Below are 17664 nucleotides of genomic sequence, written 5' to 3'. Positions count from 1 at the left end.
AATTTTGGAAAAGAATAAGTTGTAGCTGACAGAAGATTCAAGAATCAAGCCAATAAATTTAAAAGATTAATCCCCTCATGCTGAGAATTCAACATGTTAGTTCTTTAACATTAGAGATGTTATTGGGGCGCCTGGGTGGCTCAGTGGGTTAAGCCTCTGCCTTCAGCTCATGTCATGATCCGAGGGTCCTGGGATCGAGCCCCTCATCAGGTTGTCTGCTCAGCAGGAAGCCTTCCTCCCCCTCCCTCTCTGCCTGCCTCTCTGCCTACTTGTGATCTCTGTCTGTCAAATTAAAAAAAAAAAAATCTTAAAAAAAATCATATTGGCAAACATATATAGAAGTTAACAGTATTTAAAAAAAAACATTAGAGATGTTATTGTCTTGGGAGAATGTGGCTATTACAGAAAAAATAGTGGGTTGAAGTCAATGAAGCAAAAAAGGACAGTGGCAATCTAATGGTGAAAATTGCTGGGCGATTCAGTAACATCTTTTCTTAAAGAAAAATTACAAACTGTTAGTTCAGTATGAACTGAGAAAACTTGTATATTCTACTTCATGCAGATCTTCCAAGATGATAAAAGCCAGCATTTTGGAGAAATTAAAAGGTCTTTATAGAAAAATAGCAACTCAAAAATCCAAAGCACTTGACTTCTAAATCATGGTATCGATGCAATTTAGAAGTGCTGGTCCATTAAATATCTATTTTTCCCCTGTAATTTATCGTTTGAAGTTTTGTTTTGTTTTATTTTGTTTGATCTGTTTGTCTGTCTTTAACAACTCACTCCTCTGTTCACAAACCTTCTAATTTGTTAAGCTTTCTTTAACCTCGAATGCTATGATGTTATGGAAGTTTTGCTTAGTGTCAGTAGGAAATTGACCTAATGATGTTTTTGATTTTTTCGTGTGTGTAAACAAGAAAACAGGACCAAATGTGTGAGTGTTAGCACTAATTCAAAACTATTTAAAGTAGTTTTACATGAAAGTATATGTTTTATAGTATATTTGTTAGTATGACTCCTATTCAGGATGATAGTTTTTGTCAAAGTCCTTTTCAGACTATCAACTGTATAGCGGTTACACTGGGCCCTCATCCTTCTATATTCAGTACTGTCTACTGTTTACATTTTTTAATGTCGTAATGTAATTGCCAATGTGAACTTGGAAACAATGGAATTCTTTGAAAAAATAATTAAATTATAATATGGCCATACTTATTTGCTGATTCACTAAATTAATTATGATGTGCATACCTAATTGTATGATTAATATGCTTGTGGTTCTTGTATGAACACTTATCCCTTCTAAATAGAGTTACCAGCATGTCTCTAGTCGGCAGATGCAAGGCAGGGGCTTGGTCATGATTGTGATTATCTTTCCAGCTTGTCCTTCCTCTGCCTGAGATTATTTTCTCAAGAGCCTGTTTATCCTCCATATGCTGGCCATTATCTTTTCTCCTTAGCAGTGTGCTAGTTTTAGGGACTCTTAGACTTGTGCTGTGACTGACTCATTGTCCAGTTTGTAGATTACAAGAACATACTCAGCTGACTACAAAGAGTCCCTTGTTACTGCCTCAGCTGTTTATTCCTTTTTCACTTTAGCACTACTTTGCTGTAAAATACAGTGAGCAAAGTCTTGAACTTGTTTAATGACTCCCTAACTGCTTCGCTGACCACTAATCTCCAAATAATTCCTCCTTTATGGTGGGTGGTTTTTCACATGTACATACACACATGCATAACACACACAGACACACATTTATATTTATGTTTGTGTGTACTTGAACCTCCCTCTGAGCCTGTGATTCTAAAGCTTAATAACTAGGTATCCAATGATATTAGAAATAAAAGCTATTCCTTTCCTTAAGAAATAAAGACATATCCTTTCTGTATGGTTTTTTTTTTTTTTCAGTTTCCCACTTCAAAATTCCATACTCTCCTTCTGGAGATTTAGATCAGAAGTTGGTACCACTCATGTGTGAGAATCATTTCCAATAAAGTTTTATGCGTGGTGGACTGAGAATCATTGTGGGCAGGGAAGCAATATTAAAAGGCAGTTACTTAAAAGTAATTGTTCATTTAGGCATTACTTAGCGTGTGATTGTTTTCAGCATAATTTGTGTATTTCCTGATAGCAGAAGAGAAAAAAGTAATGAATATGGTAGCACGACAGGATGTTGGTCACTCTTGTACATTTTGTTGTACTGAGAATATTAGAATAACCACATTCAAACTCACTTAGTTACCCCACTTAGGGAAAGAACCAAGAAAATAATGACACCTTCTCACCAAATAGACTGAACTGCTTAGTATACCTGAGAGGTATAAAAACTAATGGAGGGCGCCTGGGTGGCTCAGTGGGTTAAGCCGCTGCCTTCGGCTCAGGTCATGATCTCAGGGTCTTGGGATCGAGGCCCGCATCGGGCTCTCTGCTCAGCGGGGAGCCTGCTTCCCTCTCTCTCTCTCTGCCTGCCTCTCTGTCTACTTGTGATCTCTGTCAAATAAATAAAATCTTTAAAAAAAAAAAATTAAAAAAAAAAATAAATAAAAACTAATGGAGTTCTTCCTTCTCCAGTATAAAAACAAAAGTAGGACCACAGCTCATAAGGAAAATAACCATCAGGTTGTGGCACATCAGGTTACTCATGAATATGGGTATCAATGGTCCAGAAAAAAAAAAAATCCTTATGTTTTATTTCATTATCTTTGATATCTTCATCTTATTAATGCCATAACTCTCTACATTTCTGATGGAAATATGTAAAATTCTCCTAATAATCTATTGAAGACATAATATATATTTTGGGGGAAATGTTTAGCCAAGTGTATGGATATTTTCATAGAAAGTGGGAATGCTTTTATTAACAGTATTGTGTTTCTTTTGGTTTTGGAGCCTTTTCAATCTGACAGATCTTTTGGTGCTGGCCCTTAGTTGAGTAATCCATCCACAATGTTCAGTTGGGGATGAGAAGCAAAATAATGAGAGCTAGGGAAATGTGGGAAGCAGGTCTATGTTGATGAAGAAAGAGCTTGCCTTGAAGGTTTAATAGAATTGTCAAAGCCTTGTTGTTTGGAAGTGCTGTTAAAACTAAATGATTTTGAAGATGAAAGGACCTAGTCTGGTTGAGAATTGGAGACTGAGCAAACAAAAAGACAGCTTGCCTCATTTGCTTGCATTGTATACTGCTCAGATAGGCCCAAGAGGATGGAAGGTGGGAGCCACAGCAACAGAGAGAGGAAAAGCTAGACAATTCCTGATAGTGTTAAGTACTGTGAAGAAAGCAAATTCATGGGATGAGGAACGATTTAGGAGAGAGGCAACTCCTTTAAAAAGAGTGCTCAAGAAAGAACCCTCTGACCTGTGACTGGTTGGTGAAAAGGCATCAGCCTGTGGAAATCCAAGGAAGAAAGAAACTTGGATTATTTAAGACATGAAGACCCACATCTAGAGAACAAGAGGAGGAGAAGGGGAAGGAGATGGAGGTGGACTAAAATGGTTTTATCTTAAATTGATTGCAGCACAGAATGGGTTAATATGACATGCTTTTAGCCTTCTATTTGTTGATATATTCATTCCATGAACCTCTTAGTGTTCAGGAAACAACCCATCATGTTCATCATTTAAACATAAAGTTATTTTAAAATATTAAATACATATACATAGGTAAAACATATAAAATAGCAAAGATATTATAAACGATGGTTGGCAGCAAAAGCTTTGAATTATGCAAATCTGAATTTAAATCCTGGATCATCCATAGAGAAGAGTGATCTTGCTTAGCCCCATAACCTGTCTTAGCTACACCATTTCCTCATCTGTATAATGAAGATTATATATATATATATATATATATACTTAAGGCTTTGGAAGTAGTAAAGGAAATGATAAGTACTGAATAAGGGGTTTCTAAAAAGAGAGGCTACGTCATTCTCTCAAGAATTTTGGTTTTAAAAGAGAAGGTGAAAAAGTTAGGAAATACTATTTCCCAATGATTTTGGTACTTTACAAGCTTTGATTTTTTTTTTTTTAATTTAAAAAATGACGATTTAATTTTAAAATGATTTTTTTGTCATTTTAACATCTGATATTAAAGTACATCTTATAAAATGTTCTTTTATAATTTAAATTAAATTGGAGCGTTTTTTTTTTTTTTTTTGGTGGTGCATAAACTAATGATGTGTTTTATGATTGATGGCATTTTAGGGTCAATGAAATACAGTTTTTATGATACATATTAACTTTCTTTTTCTCTAGGAGGTAATAAAATGTAGTACTTATTTATTCAGACCTCAGTTATATAGAGATAATTCCAAATTTCTGAACCTCTCTTTGCCTTATCTCTTCTCTACAAAGGGAAAATTCATCCCATGACCTTGTTGTTATTAAATCAGAAGTGGTGCATAAATTTCTAAGGATGGGGTGTGGTGATTCATTATTGAAAGCACAGCAATACTATTCATTATTATTATTATATTTACTTTCACAGTTAATCTGTGAATTGGTAGATTTGGATCCTAGAGCCAGGTCTGCCATTAATTAACATTGAAATCTCTGTCTCCCTTATTCTATTTTGCAAAAGAATGTTTCAGCTAAGATGAGCTATACCTTCCTTCTGCCTCTAAGATTTTGTAATTTTTTAATCTAATTGAAAATCATAATGTGACCATAAAATGAATTTTCTTTGTTTCTTTCAGTTTGTGGGGACATCCATGGACAATTCTTTGACTTGATGAAGCTTTTTGAAGTGGGGGGATCTCCTGCCAACACTCGCTACCTCTTCTTAGGGGACTATGTTGACAGAGGGTACTTCAGTATCGAAGTAAGTCTGTATCATTTCTTAGCTATTTGGGAATGAATCAACAATATCTTGGCAAACCACAAGTGGTAAATGTTATTGTCTTAAGGAAATTCCTAGTCTATAATAGTACCCTCAGTTATTGGGATATTATGTATTCTATATTCGGTTGATTCCCATATGCTTTTTAGCATAGAGATGCCAAGGAAATGGCTATTATTAAGACTTTGCCTTTTATACCTTTTCTATATTTGCAACTTCGCAAAAATTGCATCGTATTTTACATTAGATAATACTTTTTCCTATTGAGAGAACTAAACTAAGTTTATTAAATAAGCAGGAATGTGTTTGTATGATTATGCCTTATAATTGTGAGGCAATAACTTATCTTTGTAATTTGATAACCATGTGCACGTGTGTCTATGTCTGTGTCTGTGTTTTTGTGTGTGAGTATGTGTGAGTACACTCACAGCTGCTATATTTTGTCTTTTTTGGCATCTGTCATCTAACAAGGGTAATTTGTCAAACTTGTTAATTAAAACAAAACAGATAACTTTTGAGTAGCAGTTCTTCCTCAACCTCCCACCTGCACCTGCTTCAAGTAAGTAGAAATTTCATTCAAAATAAAGGTGAAGACCTCACTTTATTCACTTCTTTGTTTTTCCCGGTGCTTACCATGGTATCTTAAACATAGAAAGGGTTCATTAGATATTTATTGAAAGAAATGATTTGATGGGATGCCTGGGTGGTTCAGTTGGTTGGGTGTCTGACTCTAGATTTCTGCTCGGGCCATGATCTCAGGGTTCTGGGATGAAAGCCTGCATCAGGCTCTGTATAGGGAGCTTGCTTGAGGATTCTCTTTCTCCCTCTGCTCACCCTCCACTTCCCACTTTTGCACACGCATGGGCTGTCTGTGTTTTTCTCTCTTTAATAAATAAATAAATCTTAAAAAAAAAAAAGAAGAAATGATTTGAAATAAGAATGATTGTTAAAGAAGCAGAGCTCATGCTATAGTACCTGACATTTTTATATGCACTCTCAGGAAAAAAGAAAAAAGCATTTAAAAGGATAAAAAATATTCTTTTTTAAATTATTTATTTATTTTTAAAAATTCTTTTCAGTGTTCTAGAATTCATTGTTTATGTACCACATCCAGTGCTCCATGCAATATGTGCCCTCCATATATTCTTAATTAAGAGAGAAATCAACTTTATAAAAGTCTCACACCAACATCATATATTCATAATAATCATGTAAAAAGGGGACTAGGTTTTTAAATTTTCATAATATGTTATTTACTATAGGAATATTTGAGGTTGAAGAACATACCACTCTTAAACAGCTTTTGTTTTTAAAGCTATCATACCAATTTTATATTTTTGGTTGTTCAATTTATCTTCAGTAATTGAGTCTATATATAGAGAGAGAGACTCTATAGTCATTGGCTATATATATTAAAATATATTTAATATTTTCACCAAATATTAAGCCTTTGTGTATTTGAGAACCATATACTTCTTATTTATTCATGATGATGAGGGCAGGATGGATGGTTTTAGTATATAAAAACAAAAGGAGCAAGTAAATTTTTGATATATCTTCCATTTGGTAAACACGTACTGTATTAGTAAACACATGAAATGTGTATGCACTATGATCAGAACTATGGAGAATTTGAAGAGATGTGTAGCCTTGCTCTCTAGAAAACTAAATCTATGTTGGAAAATATGACTATAAAAAGTTATATAGAATCAAAAGCCTAGACTAAGTGGTCATCCAGGATTCAATGATTTAAATTATTAAAACCTTGTGATAAAAGAAGTATGGAAAATGATTGCCATTGCAATATAGTAAAGCGGAACAATTCTGAGAGCAAACATGATTGAGGAAGACTAAATCAAAGGAGGGAGACTAGCTAGGAAGGAAATTGAAATAAGAAAAGTACAGGGGAAAACATTAGTAAACTCCACAGATGTCATTCATGTGCTAACTCGACCAACTTAGTAGGGAAGGGCGATTGAATACAAATTTTCTAATACCTTTATATCACATTAGGACTGGTATCTGCCAGGAGAAAATAACGACCTGAGAAATGGTGGTTGGAACAAGATAAAAGTTTATTTGTCTCTCTAGTAGAAGCTCACAGATGGGACTGCCCACGTGTCCCAGCATAGTGCTAGGGCCCAGGTTCTTTCTGCCTTGTTGCTCTGATAGGCATGGGATGCACGGGCTCATTCCAAAGACTGCCTTGTGACCCAAGACAGCTACACCAACTTCAGCCATCATGTCCCATGTTGCATTCAGCTAGAAGGAAAAGGAAAAAGAGAAGGACATGTCTTCTCATTTATGCATATTTCTTAGAAGTGGTACCATTACTTTGGCTTGCATCCCATAGACCAGAACTTGTTGCTATGGCCAGAGGTGATTTTCAATATGTAGCCAGGTTTGTAAAAGACTGCAATAAGTAGAAAACAGAAATGGGCGTAAAATGTTTCTACTACTTCTCTTAAGTTACAACTGTGTGGAATCTGCGTAAATACCTTCAAAAATTATTTGAGCGACTCTTAAATACATCTTATTCATTTAACATGCAAAGTACTCCTGTGTAAGGTTCTGAGAGTGAACGAAATAGATATTCTACTTTCCTTGAAGCTCACCTTCTTAGGGAAAGCCGAAGGTTACCTGTTGGGAGTGATTATCTTTATTGGCCAAACGATGGAGTGCTATGTTAGAAAAAATTTTTAATAGCATATTTGCAATTTTGAACTACTTAATTGCCATCTTCTCAATCTAATCAAAGAAATAACACCGTTCCCTAGTAATTTACTAGTAAAGAGGAACCACTAAATCATGTGTTCCTTGAGGAACAGATGACACATTTGGACTCCATCTTTGTCTCGCCAGCTCCTTCTTTGGATAATATTATTTCTTAATCTGGTTCATGTTTATTTACCTTTGAAATTTTACTCTGAGAGTTGAGGCTTCTGAAGCTCTGGCCTCAAATTACTTGAAGTTTTCTAAACTCTCCCTAATTAGGAGCTTTTTAGAGCTCTGTTTCCTTAAATTAAAGAACTTGAGAAGCAATAATCACTAACTTATTCTTCAGCAGATTTCTTTTGAGTCTACAATTTATTTAGATACTTGAACTATAGAATTTGCAATTTTTTAAAAAGATTTTATTTATTTGTTTATTTGACAGGAGAGATCACAAGCAGGCAGAGAGGCAGGCAGAGAGTTGGGGGGGGCAGGCTCCCTGCTGAGCAGGGAGCCCCATGCGGGGCTAGATCCCATGACCCTGGGATCATGACCCGAGCCGAAGGCAGAAGCTTTAACCCACTGAGCCACCCAGGCACCCCAAAATTTGCAATTTTGTGTGTCGTGGGCACCTTTTGGAATTCAAAGGATCAGAGATTGAACCCCGATGCTGGTGACATAGCAAATGTATCAGGACATTTGGAAGTTCTGAGATGCATATACCAGAGTTCCCATCTTCACAAACAGCTCTTTAATTAAACTGTAAGTGTCTGGGAGTACAGCTCCAGGGACTCGCCACATGTATACAGAAATAACAAAAATGTGAAGTCCTCCTCTATGAAAAGGATCCATTTTGATTAGACTGTGACCTTTGAGGGGCTTTGGTATGGCTCAGTGATATCATCATGTTTAAAATAGAACAGATGTTTCTATAAAATATATTTACTGAGAATACTTTGGGGCTCTTAATGGTGGATTAAGGAAGCTTACATTGTTTGCATGCTGAAATGCTCTTGTTGGGCTGGGATACATGAGCTCCTTTATTCCTCACAGTTCTGCAAGGAACGTGCAAATGTCTTCGTTCCGTGCGGGTGAAAACCAGAGCTCAGAGAGAGTTGCATGCATAGTAAATGACAGCGCGGGCTTGGAAGTCTGTGCTTTTCCCACTCCACCCCACGCCTTGGCCACATTCACGAGGTGAGCCACCAAAAAATGCACACATCTGTGTTGCAGAAGCTGATCCACACTTTTATATCCACTCACGCACATGCAAACAGGCACACGTGGCCCTCTCCTGCACCTCTTCAATCTGAAGGTCCAGCATGGAATATAGCATATTCTGTTTGAGTAAGACACTCTCAGTTTACAAGAGTTCCTAAAATCAGAGCTCCCTTTTCCGGCGTGGACTATCCTAACAGCTTTCAAAAGGTTCTTGATTCCTCAATAATTTAGCGCTGCCCTGCAGGTATTCTTTGGCTCTCCTCTGGGCAAAGAGGAGCCACTTATGTTTAATTTTACCAAATCAGCTTTGACGAGTAGGTTCATACAATCTCTGCCGGGTAGTGTTTCCAAGCAGTAGGTAATGTGCTGTGGGCAGGACACGGAGTTCATTTCTACACCCCTCCCCACCCCTTCCCACCACCTTCTCTCTCTGCCAAGATTAGAAATCACTCCCCACAACATTAGCCTAGCTAAAACAAGCGGGCTTTTGAGTAGTGATGGAAGAGGTAATTTTGTTTGGAGTAATAATTTGTCTCACACCAAATACCATCCTCTTTCTGATGATGGCATTATGCTACCTAATCTCTTTGATCAAGCATACGTGTCTGTAGAGGTCCGTGTCTGAGTGAGCTCCTCCGAGAATGCAGAGAAAAACAGAACTGCAGACGAGGCACGCCTCGCCGTTTCCTTCTGTTTGCTTGCTCGCATGCTTTTCTTAGCCAATCTGTGCGGCTCCACGCCGCAGGGCTGTGAGCTTAGCAGCGAGCCCCCACTCCTGTGCTACTTACATAAAGGTCTCAGCCCAAGCCTCAAACTCAGTTAAGCAGGAAGAGTTGTTGTGTTTATTCGCTGTGAACTCAGAGACGAAATGAACCACGGCAAGTCAGGCAGCATCCTGTGCTTCTGCATGAGAATAACAGGCAGACAGTGCAGCAAGCCGTGTTAGGTGACAGAGTGATGCCACAGACACAAGGAAGGAATTGTCTGCTGTCTCCCCGCTGCCGATGGTCTCTGTTACTGCAGGACTAGAGGCTCTGCTGCCTGTCGGCATACTTGTCAGACCAGGCAGGGAATGTCTGAGAGGAGCCGCATTTGACATTTCGGGAGTTTGGATCTTTTCCCAGCCAGTGTACATCCCTCACTTAATTGTCCCATGACTGAGAGGCGTCCCTTTTGATTGGAACATATCACAGCGTGGAGAATTATTTTGGAAGGCTGCTTGATGTATATCTGAAGCTGTCTATTTGCTTTTTAACTTCCTCTTTTGCCTCTTTCTTTACTCCCCTATACAAGTTTCCAAGAATACTCATAATCAAAAGGCATAAATTACAAAAATAAATCATTGCACAACTCTTACCAGTGAACCAATTAAACTAATGAAGAAGACGGTATCCTTGGCAAAACTATATCCTTAGTGCTGCTTCATTGGGGAAGATTGATAGATTAAATAGGAGAAAACCATGTCTGTGACAGAAATTAATAAAAATATAGAGGGTGCTCAGTTGTTCATACTTTAAAACTAATTGTAAGTCGTAACTGTTAAATTATTTCAAGTAGCCCTGGAAAGACCGTCAAGGTCTGGTTGAAAGTCATTTGCACAAGGAATTTACATCTAGCCGTGCAAAAAGGCCAACGTAACTCGCCTCTCTGTTTCCACCTTAACCAATTAATTCAGTGAACATTTTGTTCACATTAGCCATCTCCTACCACATAGAAGAAAATAACCAATTATTTTAACTAATTTGTGTTTCCGTGCATAGTGGTTGTGATACTTTTTTTTAGAAGAAACTTTCCTTTTTTTAAAAATAGAGTCCAATTATGATTTCGCTTCAGATCGACAGGTCCCCAGAATATTAGAACTTTAGATGGCAGAACAGTTGCCCGCAAGACAGTGTTGTACTTGGCGGCTCTTGCCCACCAGATGTTGAGGGTGAAGGCTGGCCGGGCTCCACTCTCCGGTCCACTCTTGCCCTTTCATTTACCAGGCCACTTCTTCCATATTGGCTGCATTTGTGGTTTTAGTCAGCGCTTGGGAAGATATTTTGTTCTTGCCACAGGGGAGAAGGAAATAAAATGTGAAAACAGGATTCTTATTTTGAGGGTATGCTGAGCCAAGAATTTGGAAATTAAGTTATGTTTTCTTTCTCCTTTTCTTTTTCCTCCTCTTCTTTTCTCTTTTCTTGCTTTCCTTCAGTCCTTCCTACCTCCGGTGTTCCTGTCTTCCTTCTCATTTACAGGAAAAAGGAACTAATATTTCTTAAACTCCCATATACTAGGTGCTTTATATCCGCTAAATAACAAGGATATTAAATGTGCCGTGAATCATTAAAAAGGTAAATAAGTATGAAAAGCATATCATAAAATATTTCTGTATCACTCTTTGAGATTTCAGTTAGGAAAACGCTACAGAAATTAAAACTAAAGGCGATAAAGCCATGTGCTAATGTCAAAACCGGATCTTTAACAGACGGCAAGGAGAAAATATGGGTCCTAAAAAGCGACTCCTGTAGCACTTAACAGGGGTTAGAAAATCGTGTTTTAGATTTTAGTTGGAGAGATAATAGCTTTGCTTAAGATTCTTGCAGACAAAGCCAATGCGAAGAGTTCAGAATTGTGGTTGGAATTTTAGAAATGTAATAAACATTTCCAAAAGGATATTGATTGGGAAGGGCCACAAGGGAGCCTTCTGGGTGCTGAAATGTGAGTGGATTTGGTTAGTCATTTCATGAGAATATACACATATACAGACTCATTGACTGGCGTATTGAAAATATGTGCTCTTCTTCCTATATAAATTAGACTTTAATAAAAACAACAGCAAGAAAAACTTTTTTAAAAGCAGCTACAGTATGGCCAAAACATATACTCTTTCTCAATATAAAAACAGAATATATTAGATGTGGCAATTTTAGTAAATACATATAATTTTTTAAAATATTTTATTTATTTATTTGATAGAGATTACAAGTAGAGAGGCAGGCAGAGAGAGAGGAGGAAGCAGGCTCCCTGCTGAGCAGAGAGCCCATGCTGGGCTCCATCCCAGGACCTTGAAACCATGACCTGAGCCAAAGGCCAGCCTTTAACCCACTAAGCCACCCAGGTGCCCCATAAATATAATTTTTAAAAGACTTTACATTCTCATCTTATTCCAAACTAGACATCCGAAGTTAACAACCAATATGGAAGTGTGTATGTGTATTTCTTTAGTATTAAGGTACAACTTTGTAAAGTTTAAATTGGGAATAGTTTTCTCATTGACTGTAATAATTGTTTACAAATATCTTCTCTGAAGTGCGAGACGAGTTTGAGTAACACTCCTTTTGTGAAAGCATGTCAGTGTACCCTGAAAACCAGATGTGTAACAGTCAGAGACTCATCAAGCCACCATACTACCCACTGGGATAAGAGGGAATGTGTACCATGGATGACGGATCATAATGCCTTAAGGATCATTTGTGTAGACCATTTGGTCAACTGTTCAGAAATAGTAATATTATTTGTCATGTGAACTTTAGCTAATAAGTATAACCAGAAAATGATAATTAGAAAATTAATTGAAGTAACAAATATATATGTGTGTGTGTGTCTGTGTATACAAAATTTGATGTCAACCCATTATTTGTTTACTCCAATTATAATTACATAGTTGGAAACAATATCTTACTTGAAAAATAAGTAATACATACTTGCCTTGATAATTAGTATTTTTCTCCAGGACGTGGACTGTATATTCAAACATAATTATTTCCACTCATTTAATAAATTGGTATATAAGCTGACAGAGGTGATTAGTCTTCACAGGTATCACAACAAATGAATCGCTAGTAGCTTTTCTTGGTGGACATTATGCAGCATATTTACTTTATGTTGGAAAGCTCTTTATAAAAATGTAAATGTTTTAAATGATTTTTGGTTTCAGATTTTAGTAACCAGAATCAGGCTTGTCTCAATATTTTTGTGGTCCTCTTATCTTCTTATCCTCACTTTTAGAAGATAAACTTAATGAGGAAAAAAGGGCATACTTGTTTTCAAAGAGTGGTTTTCTCTTTCCTGTGGGCTCTTGACGAATGCCAGTGAAGGATAATGAAATTGATGGTAGTACTCCAGTATCCTGCTTATCTTAATTCACACTCCAGGATGACTGTGTCAGAGGAGGCTTATTCCAAACCTGGTGAATTCAAAGGGGACCTTCATTTTTACACAAACTGTAATACCCAAGTAATTAATTTGAGAGTTTTAAGGTATATGAAATTCTTCCTGTAGTTACTTGCAGAATGTGTAGTGAGATCTCTGGCCTTCAGTTTAATTATATTTGGATGTAAACCAAGCCAAACAGTGGGTGTAGAGGTTACTTAAAAAATAAAATCTTTAAAAAAAAAAAAGAAAAGAAAAAAGAAAAGAAAAGAAATCAGTCAGCCTGAGGCTGGTGGCATTGTTTACTTCCAAATTTTGTCTTGCCTTTCCTTCCCAATTTTCCTGTTTCTTTCTTTCCTTCCTTCTTTCTTTCTTTCTTTCTTTTTTTTTTTTTACAATTATTTATTTATTTGACAGAGAGAAAGATCACAAGTAGGCAGAGAGGCAGGCAGAGAGAGAGGAGGAAGCAGGCTCCCTGCTAAGCAGAGAACCCGATGTGGGCCTTAATCCCAGGACCCTGAGACCATGACCTGAGCCGAAGGCAGAGGCTTAACCCACTGAGCCACCCAGGCACCCTCTCCTGTTTCTGTTATCTTTTTTTTAAATTTGTTTTATAAAGAAAGGTGTCTTTATTCATTAATTGCTAATCACGTTTCTTCTCATGCTTGTACACCAGTATATTTTGAGTATATCTTTATTCAGACTTCTTCCAATAGACCCTGTACAGTCCATTGTTTTCTTGTGGTGCATAGAAAATCAGTTTATGCATATAAACCTTGGCTTTGTACTAATATTTTCTGTTTAATTTTTAATATCCTCCTTAATAAGGTCTAGCCTTTTGGAAACTTTTGGTCATAGGCACACATTAGTTCATGTCTTCCTCATGTGTGGGCAATGGGACCCTTAAATATAATGGGAAAATGTTTATTTTTATGTTATTCTTATTTTTTTCAGTGTGTGCTGTATTTGTGGGCCTTGAAAATTCTTTACCCCAAAACACTGTTTTTACTTCGTGGAAATCATGAATGTAGACATCTAACAGAGTATTTCACATTTAAACAAGAATGTAAGTATACTTTGAGCTTCTTCCTTTAATGCCGTATGTGCTAGTCATTTTAATTCATACCAAGAGCACATGATGATATCCATTGCCTAAAACTCAAAAACTTAAAAAATGATACCATTTTGTTCTGTCATTCCATATTTCTTTCTAAGCATGGACAATGAAGAGAATTCAGAATTTCTTTTTAAGTTATAAATTTTCTATATAGTGATCTGAAAGTTCAAATTAATTTTTGATGTAATTTGTCCTAAGAACCAGTGATTAACTTAGTTTCTAAAAATAGCCAGAATACTACTATTCAGGGGAATAATTTTACCCTTTCATCTCAAATCACCCAAGAAAAACAGATAGAGGGCAAATTCAACTGTACCTCTTTTGGACTCAATAGATTTACTAGCCTCTAGTGGATTTTACAAAATTAGAGATGACGTCTTCCTTCAGACATAAATACTAGAAGTGAGGAGTACTTCATGTATATTCATTTTCCTCTTCTCTTAAATTTCCCTGTTGTTCAGTGAAACAAATTTCTCTCTGTCATTTAGCCCTCTATTCAGTGGAGCACAGAGACTTTTCTCAGAATATTAGCTATAAGTCAGTAAGGGAAAAGCAACGTGCAGTGATATGGAAACAACTTTAGAAAATTTCTTGCCATCTCATTTTCTATAAGATCACTTAGGAAAATTAGCCAGCTTTACGTGCTCTGTTGGTCTCCTAGTTGTTTGTATATATAATTTTTGAGATACAGCTGCAGATCAATAGCAAGGATATATACGAAAGTTCTCGTCTCTGCCATATAAAAAGTTACTAAAAACTGTAAAATAGGGATGAACAACAAGAATGTAAAACAGTACATCTAAGGATTAATAATGCAGGTATAACCCGCCTTTTGAAATTATGTCTTATGTCACTTTGCTTTTATGAAAACCTACATTAGTACCTGTTATTGCTAACCAAAAGAAATCCAAAGAGAATTTTGCTTTTAGGAAGAAAGGTGAAAAACAAAAATAGTGAGTGGTCAGTGTTACACGTGCAGCGAGCACTTCTGGAGACAGCGCTCAGGCCTGAGCAATGAGTCAGTCACCATGCCCCTTCCCTGGGAACCTTTCTGTGCACCTCACCATCTAGCCACCAAGGGCTTTGAACTGGGTCCGTGAGCATCTGTGTTCTACCTTCATTTATTTTGTGCATCCATTACAAGTAGAATAAATGAAACAAGATGGGATCGGGAGGGAGACAAACCATAAGTGACTCTTAATCTCACAAAACAAACTGAGGGTTGCTGGGGGGAGGGGATTGGGAGAAGGGGGGTGGGATTATGGACATTGGGGAGAGTATGTGCTTTGGTGAGTGCTGTGAAGTGTGTAAACCTGGCGATTCACAGACCTGTACCCCTGGGGATAATAATACATTATATGTTTATAAAAAATAAAAATTAAAAATTAAATAAAATAAAAATAAAATGCAAAAAAAACCAAAACCAAAAACAAAAAAACAAGTAGTGTCTTAGGATATCAGAAAAGCCTAAGAGGTTATTTTTTTGGATCTGAGAATGCCCCCCAGTTTTTCCGTATCAGTGAGTGATAATTGCTTCGGCTTACAGATGGCTTCGTAGGAACACTGCACTTCCAGATAGTGGCTGAAACCTGTACTCTCCCTCTTCGAAGCGTGCAACTTATTTGATCATGCTTTGCAACTTGGCAATGTGTAGTTCTATGCTAGTGGTTTGATGCTGGGAAGGAAATGTTAAAAAAAACCCAAAACTGTTTCATGGAAATTATCCTAGCTATGAAATCACGAGTCAATTATTTATTTTTTTGAATCATGTTTTAAAAGGTAAAATAAAGTATTCAGAACGCGTCTATGATGCCTGTATGGATGCCTTTGACTGCCTGCCCCTGGCTGCCCTGATGAACCAGCAGTTCCTGTGTGTCCACGGTGGTTTGTCTCCCGAGATTAACACCTTAGATGATATCAGAAAAGTAAGTTTTGTTGTTTTGAAGCCTCGTCATTCTGGGCACTTCATTAATAAACTGAAAACAGGAATGTCCCTGTCTTTTTCAAGAACTTTATCCTTTTGAATTGAAGTAATTTAAAGTTGTCACGTACCTCTTCTTTGTATTCATTTTTCTTCAGGAAGAAAAATATATTTATACTTGAAAGGGTTTTTATCTCGAAAACCTCAGGGTTCCTTTTACCATGTGATATGTCACTGAAATGTATAAAGTTTGATTGCTAAAAAATAGATGCCTTTTTTCCCCCTTTGGCTGGTGTTAAGCAACCCATTGTATATTCATAGTCTATTAGAGCCAGAAAATGTTGCTTCACTTGGGAAAATATCACAAGTCGACCTTTAGAATATGTCCATATTATCATTTTTTAAAAATTATTATTTTCACGCTTAACACTTTAAAACAACAGTCTGACCAAAGCAGTTGTGATGTCCTGTGGACTGTAATGAGTGGTTAAGTGAAAGCTGATTTTTTTTGAGGTATTTTTTACTTAATTTAACATTGGCTATTAACAGTTGTGTTAGCCAGCAAAAAGATGAGTTAGCTTGAGTATGGAATTATCTTTTTCTTGAGAATATGTGATAATATGAGATAGTTTTATATAGTAGAAGAGAAAATCTTTTATATATTATTATTATTATTGGTGGGCTCAATATTCTTTGAAAAGTTCCCTGACTTTTAAAGGAAAAACTATATTTAAGGAAATGAAACATTCAAATTCTATCTTCATACTCTCAATAAGGTCCAAGTTTTCAAGTGTAAAAATAATACAGTATTTAGTTTCCCATCAGAAAGGAAATGCATGATTTTTATTTTTAAAATCAAACAGAAGTACATTAAATAAACCTTTGCTTCCTGCTCTGTGTCTTTTTTTATAAGACACCACTATCCATCTGCTTCTAGAATTCTGTAGCACACAGAGCATGGGTATTTGCTCTCTGTTGAGTACGAGAAAGACATGACACTGAACTACAGTCATGGAGTTGAAGGAGAGAGTGGTTCACTTTCTGTATGAATTCTATAATCAGATGGACTTTCATTATATTATCTAAACTCATATCATAAATTAAGTAAATTTTAAAACTATCACCCGCTATCCCCAGTATTTGCTTTTTGACATGTTTCAGCTATTCCGTTCAATTTTCACATATGTCATTAAGCTCTTCTCTTAGCCATAAAATGATTTTTAGCTTTGCATTTTGCTCTGTGTCAGAGTTTCTGCCACCCTTACTTTATTTAATTAATTTTGTAGTTGTTTTTTTTCTTCCTGTTGGTGGTATTAATTTTGGAATGCACTTTGTAACATTTTGAGAGTTAAGTTCTATATTCTGGTTGCTGTACCAGATGTTTAGCTGGGAATTCCAAGTAATCAGAAAGACTCCCCTCCTTTGCTGTTCTATCCCTAACAAGAAGCTCTTCTTTCTTAGGAAGAAATTCTGTATTTTTATGAACAAGCATTATTTTTCTTGGATGAATTATTCCAAAAGCATAAATTATTTAAGTCTCTTAAACAAGTCTAAGTTTGCAATGAATATTTTATGGGTAACATAATGGTTGAAATATAGAGGGTCTTTGCTTATTGAAGTTTTTCATTGAGTGTTGAAAATGTGAGATATTGCCTCATTCTTTTTAGATATTAGTAAAAAATGGTGTGTAGCAAAACCATTATTTATGTCACCTTTTATGTATT

At 36.4% G+C, this 17664-nt stretch overlaps 1 protein-coding gene across 9 annotated transcripts in view; it reads left to right on the top strand.

Annotated features, from left to right (window-relative positions):
* The window catches only part of PPP3CA (protein phosphatase 3 catalytic subunit alpha), a 317085-nt gene that overhangs the window by 230278 nt on the left and 69143 nt on the right, over nucleotides 1-17664 (top strand). For all 9 annotated transcript variants that reach the window (XM_004748169.3, XM_004748167.3, XM_004748171.3 and 6 more), the window contains 3 exons: nucleotides 4693-4817; nucleotides 13857-13968; nucleotides 15799-15944. In XM_004748169.3, the coding sequence (XP_004748226.1) occupies nucleotides 4693-4817; nucleotides 13857-13968; nucleotides 15799-15944 (383 nt within the window). The remainder of the gene's footprint in view (nucleotides 1-4692; nucleotides 4818-13856; nucleotides 13969-15798; nucleotides 15945-17664) is intronic.

Source organism: Mustela putorius, unplaced genomic scaffold, assembly GCF_011764305.1.
Source record: "Mustela putorius furo isolate JIRA1106 unplaced genomic scaffold, ASM1176430v1.1 tig00003871_pilon_pilon_pilon, whole genome shotgun sequence".
NCBI lineage: Eukaryota > Metazoa > Chordata > Mammalia > Carnivora > Mustelidae > Mustela > Mustela putorius.
This window is presented reverse-complemented; position numbering and strand designations above follow the sequence as displayed.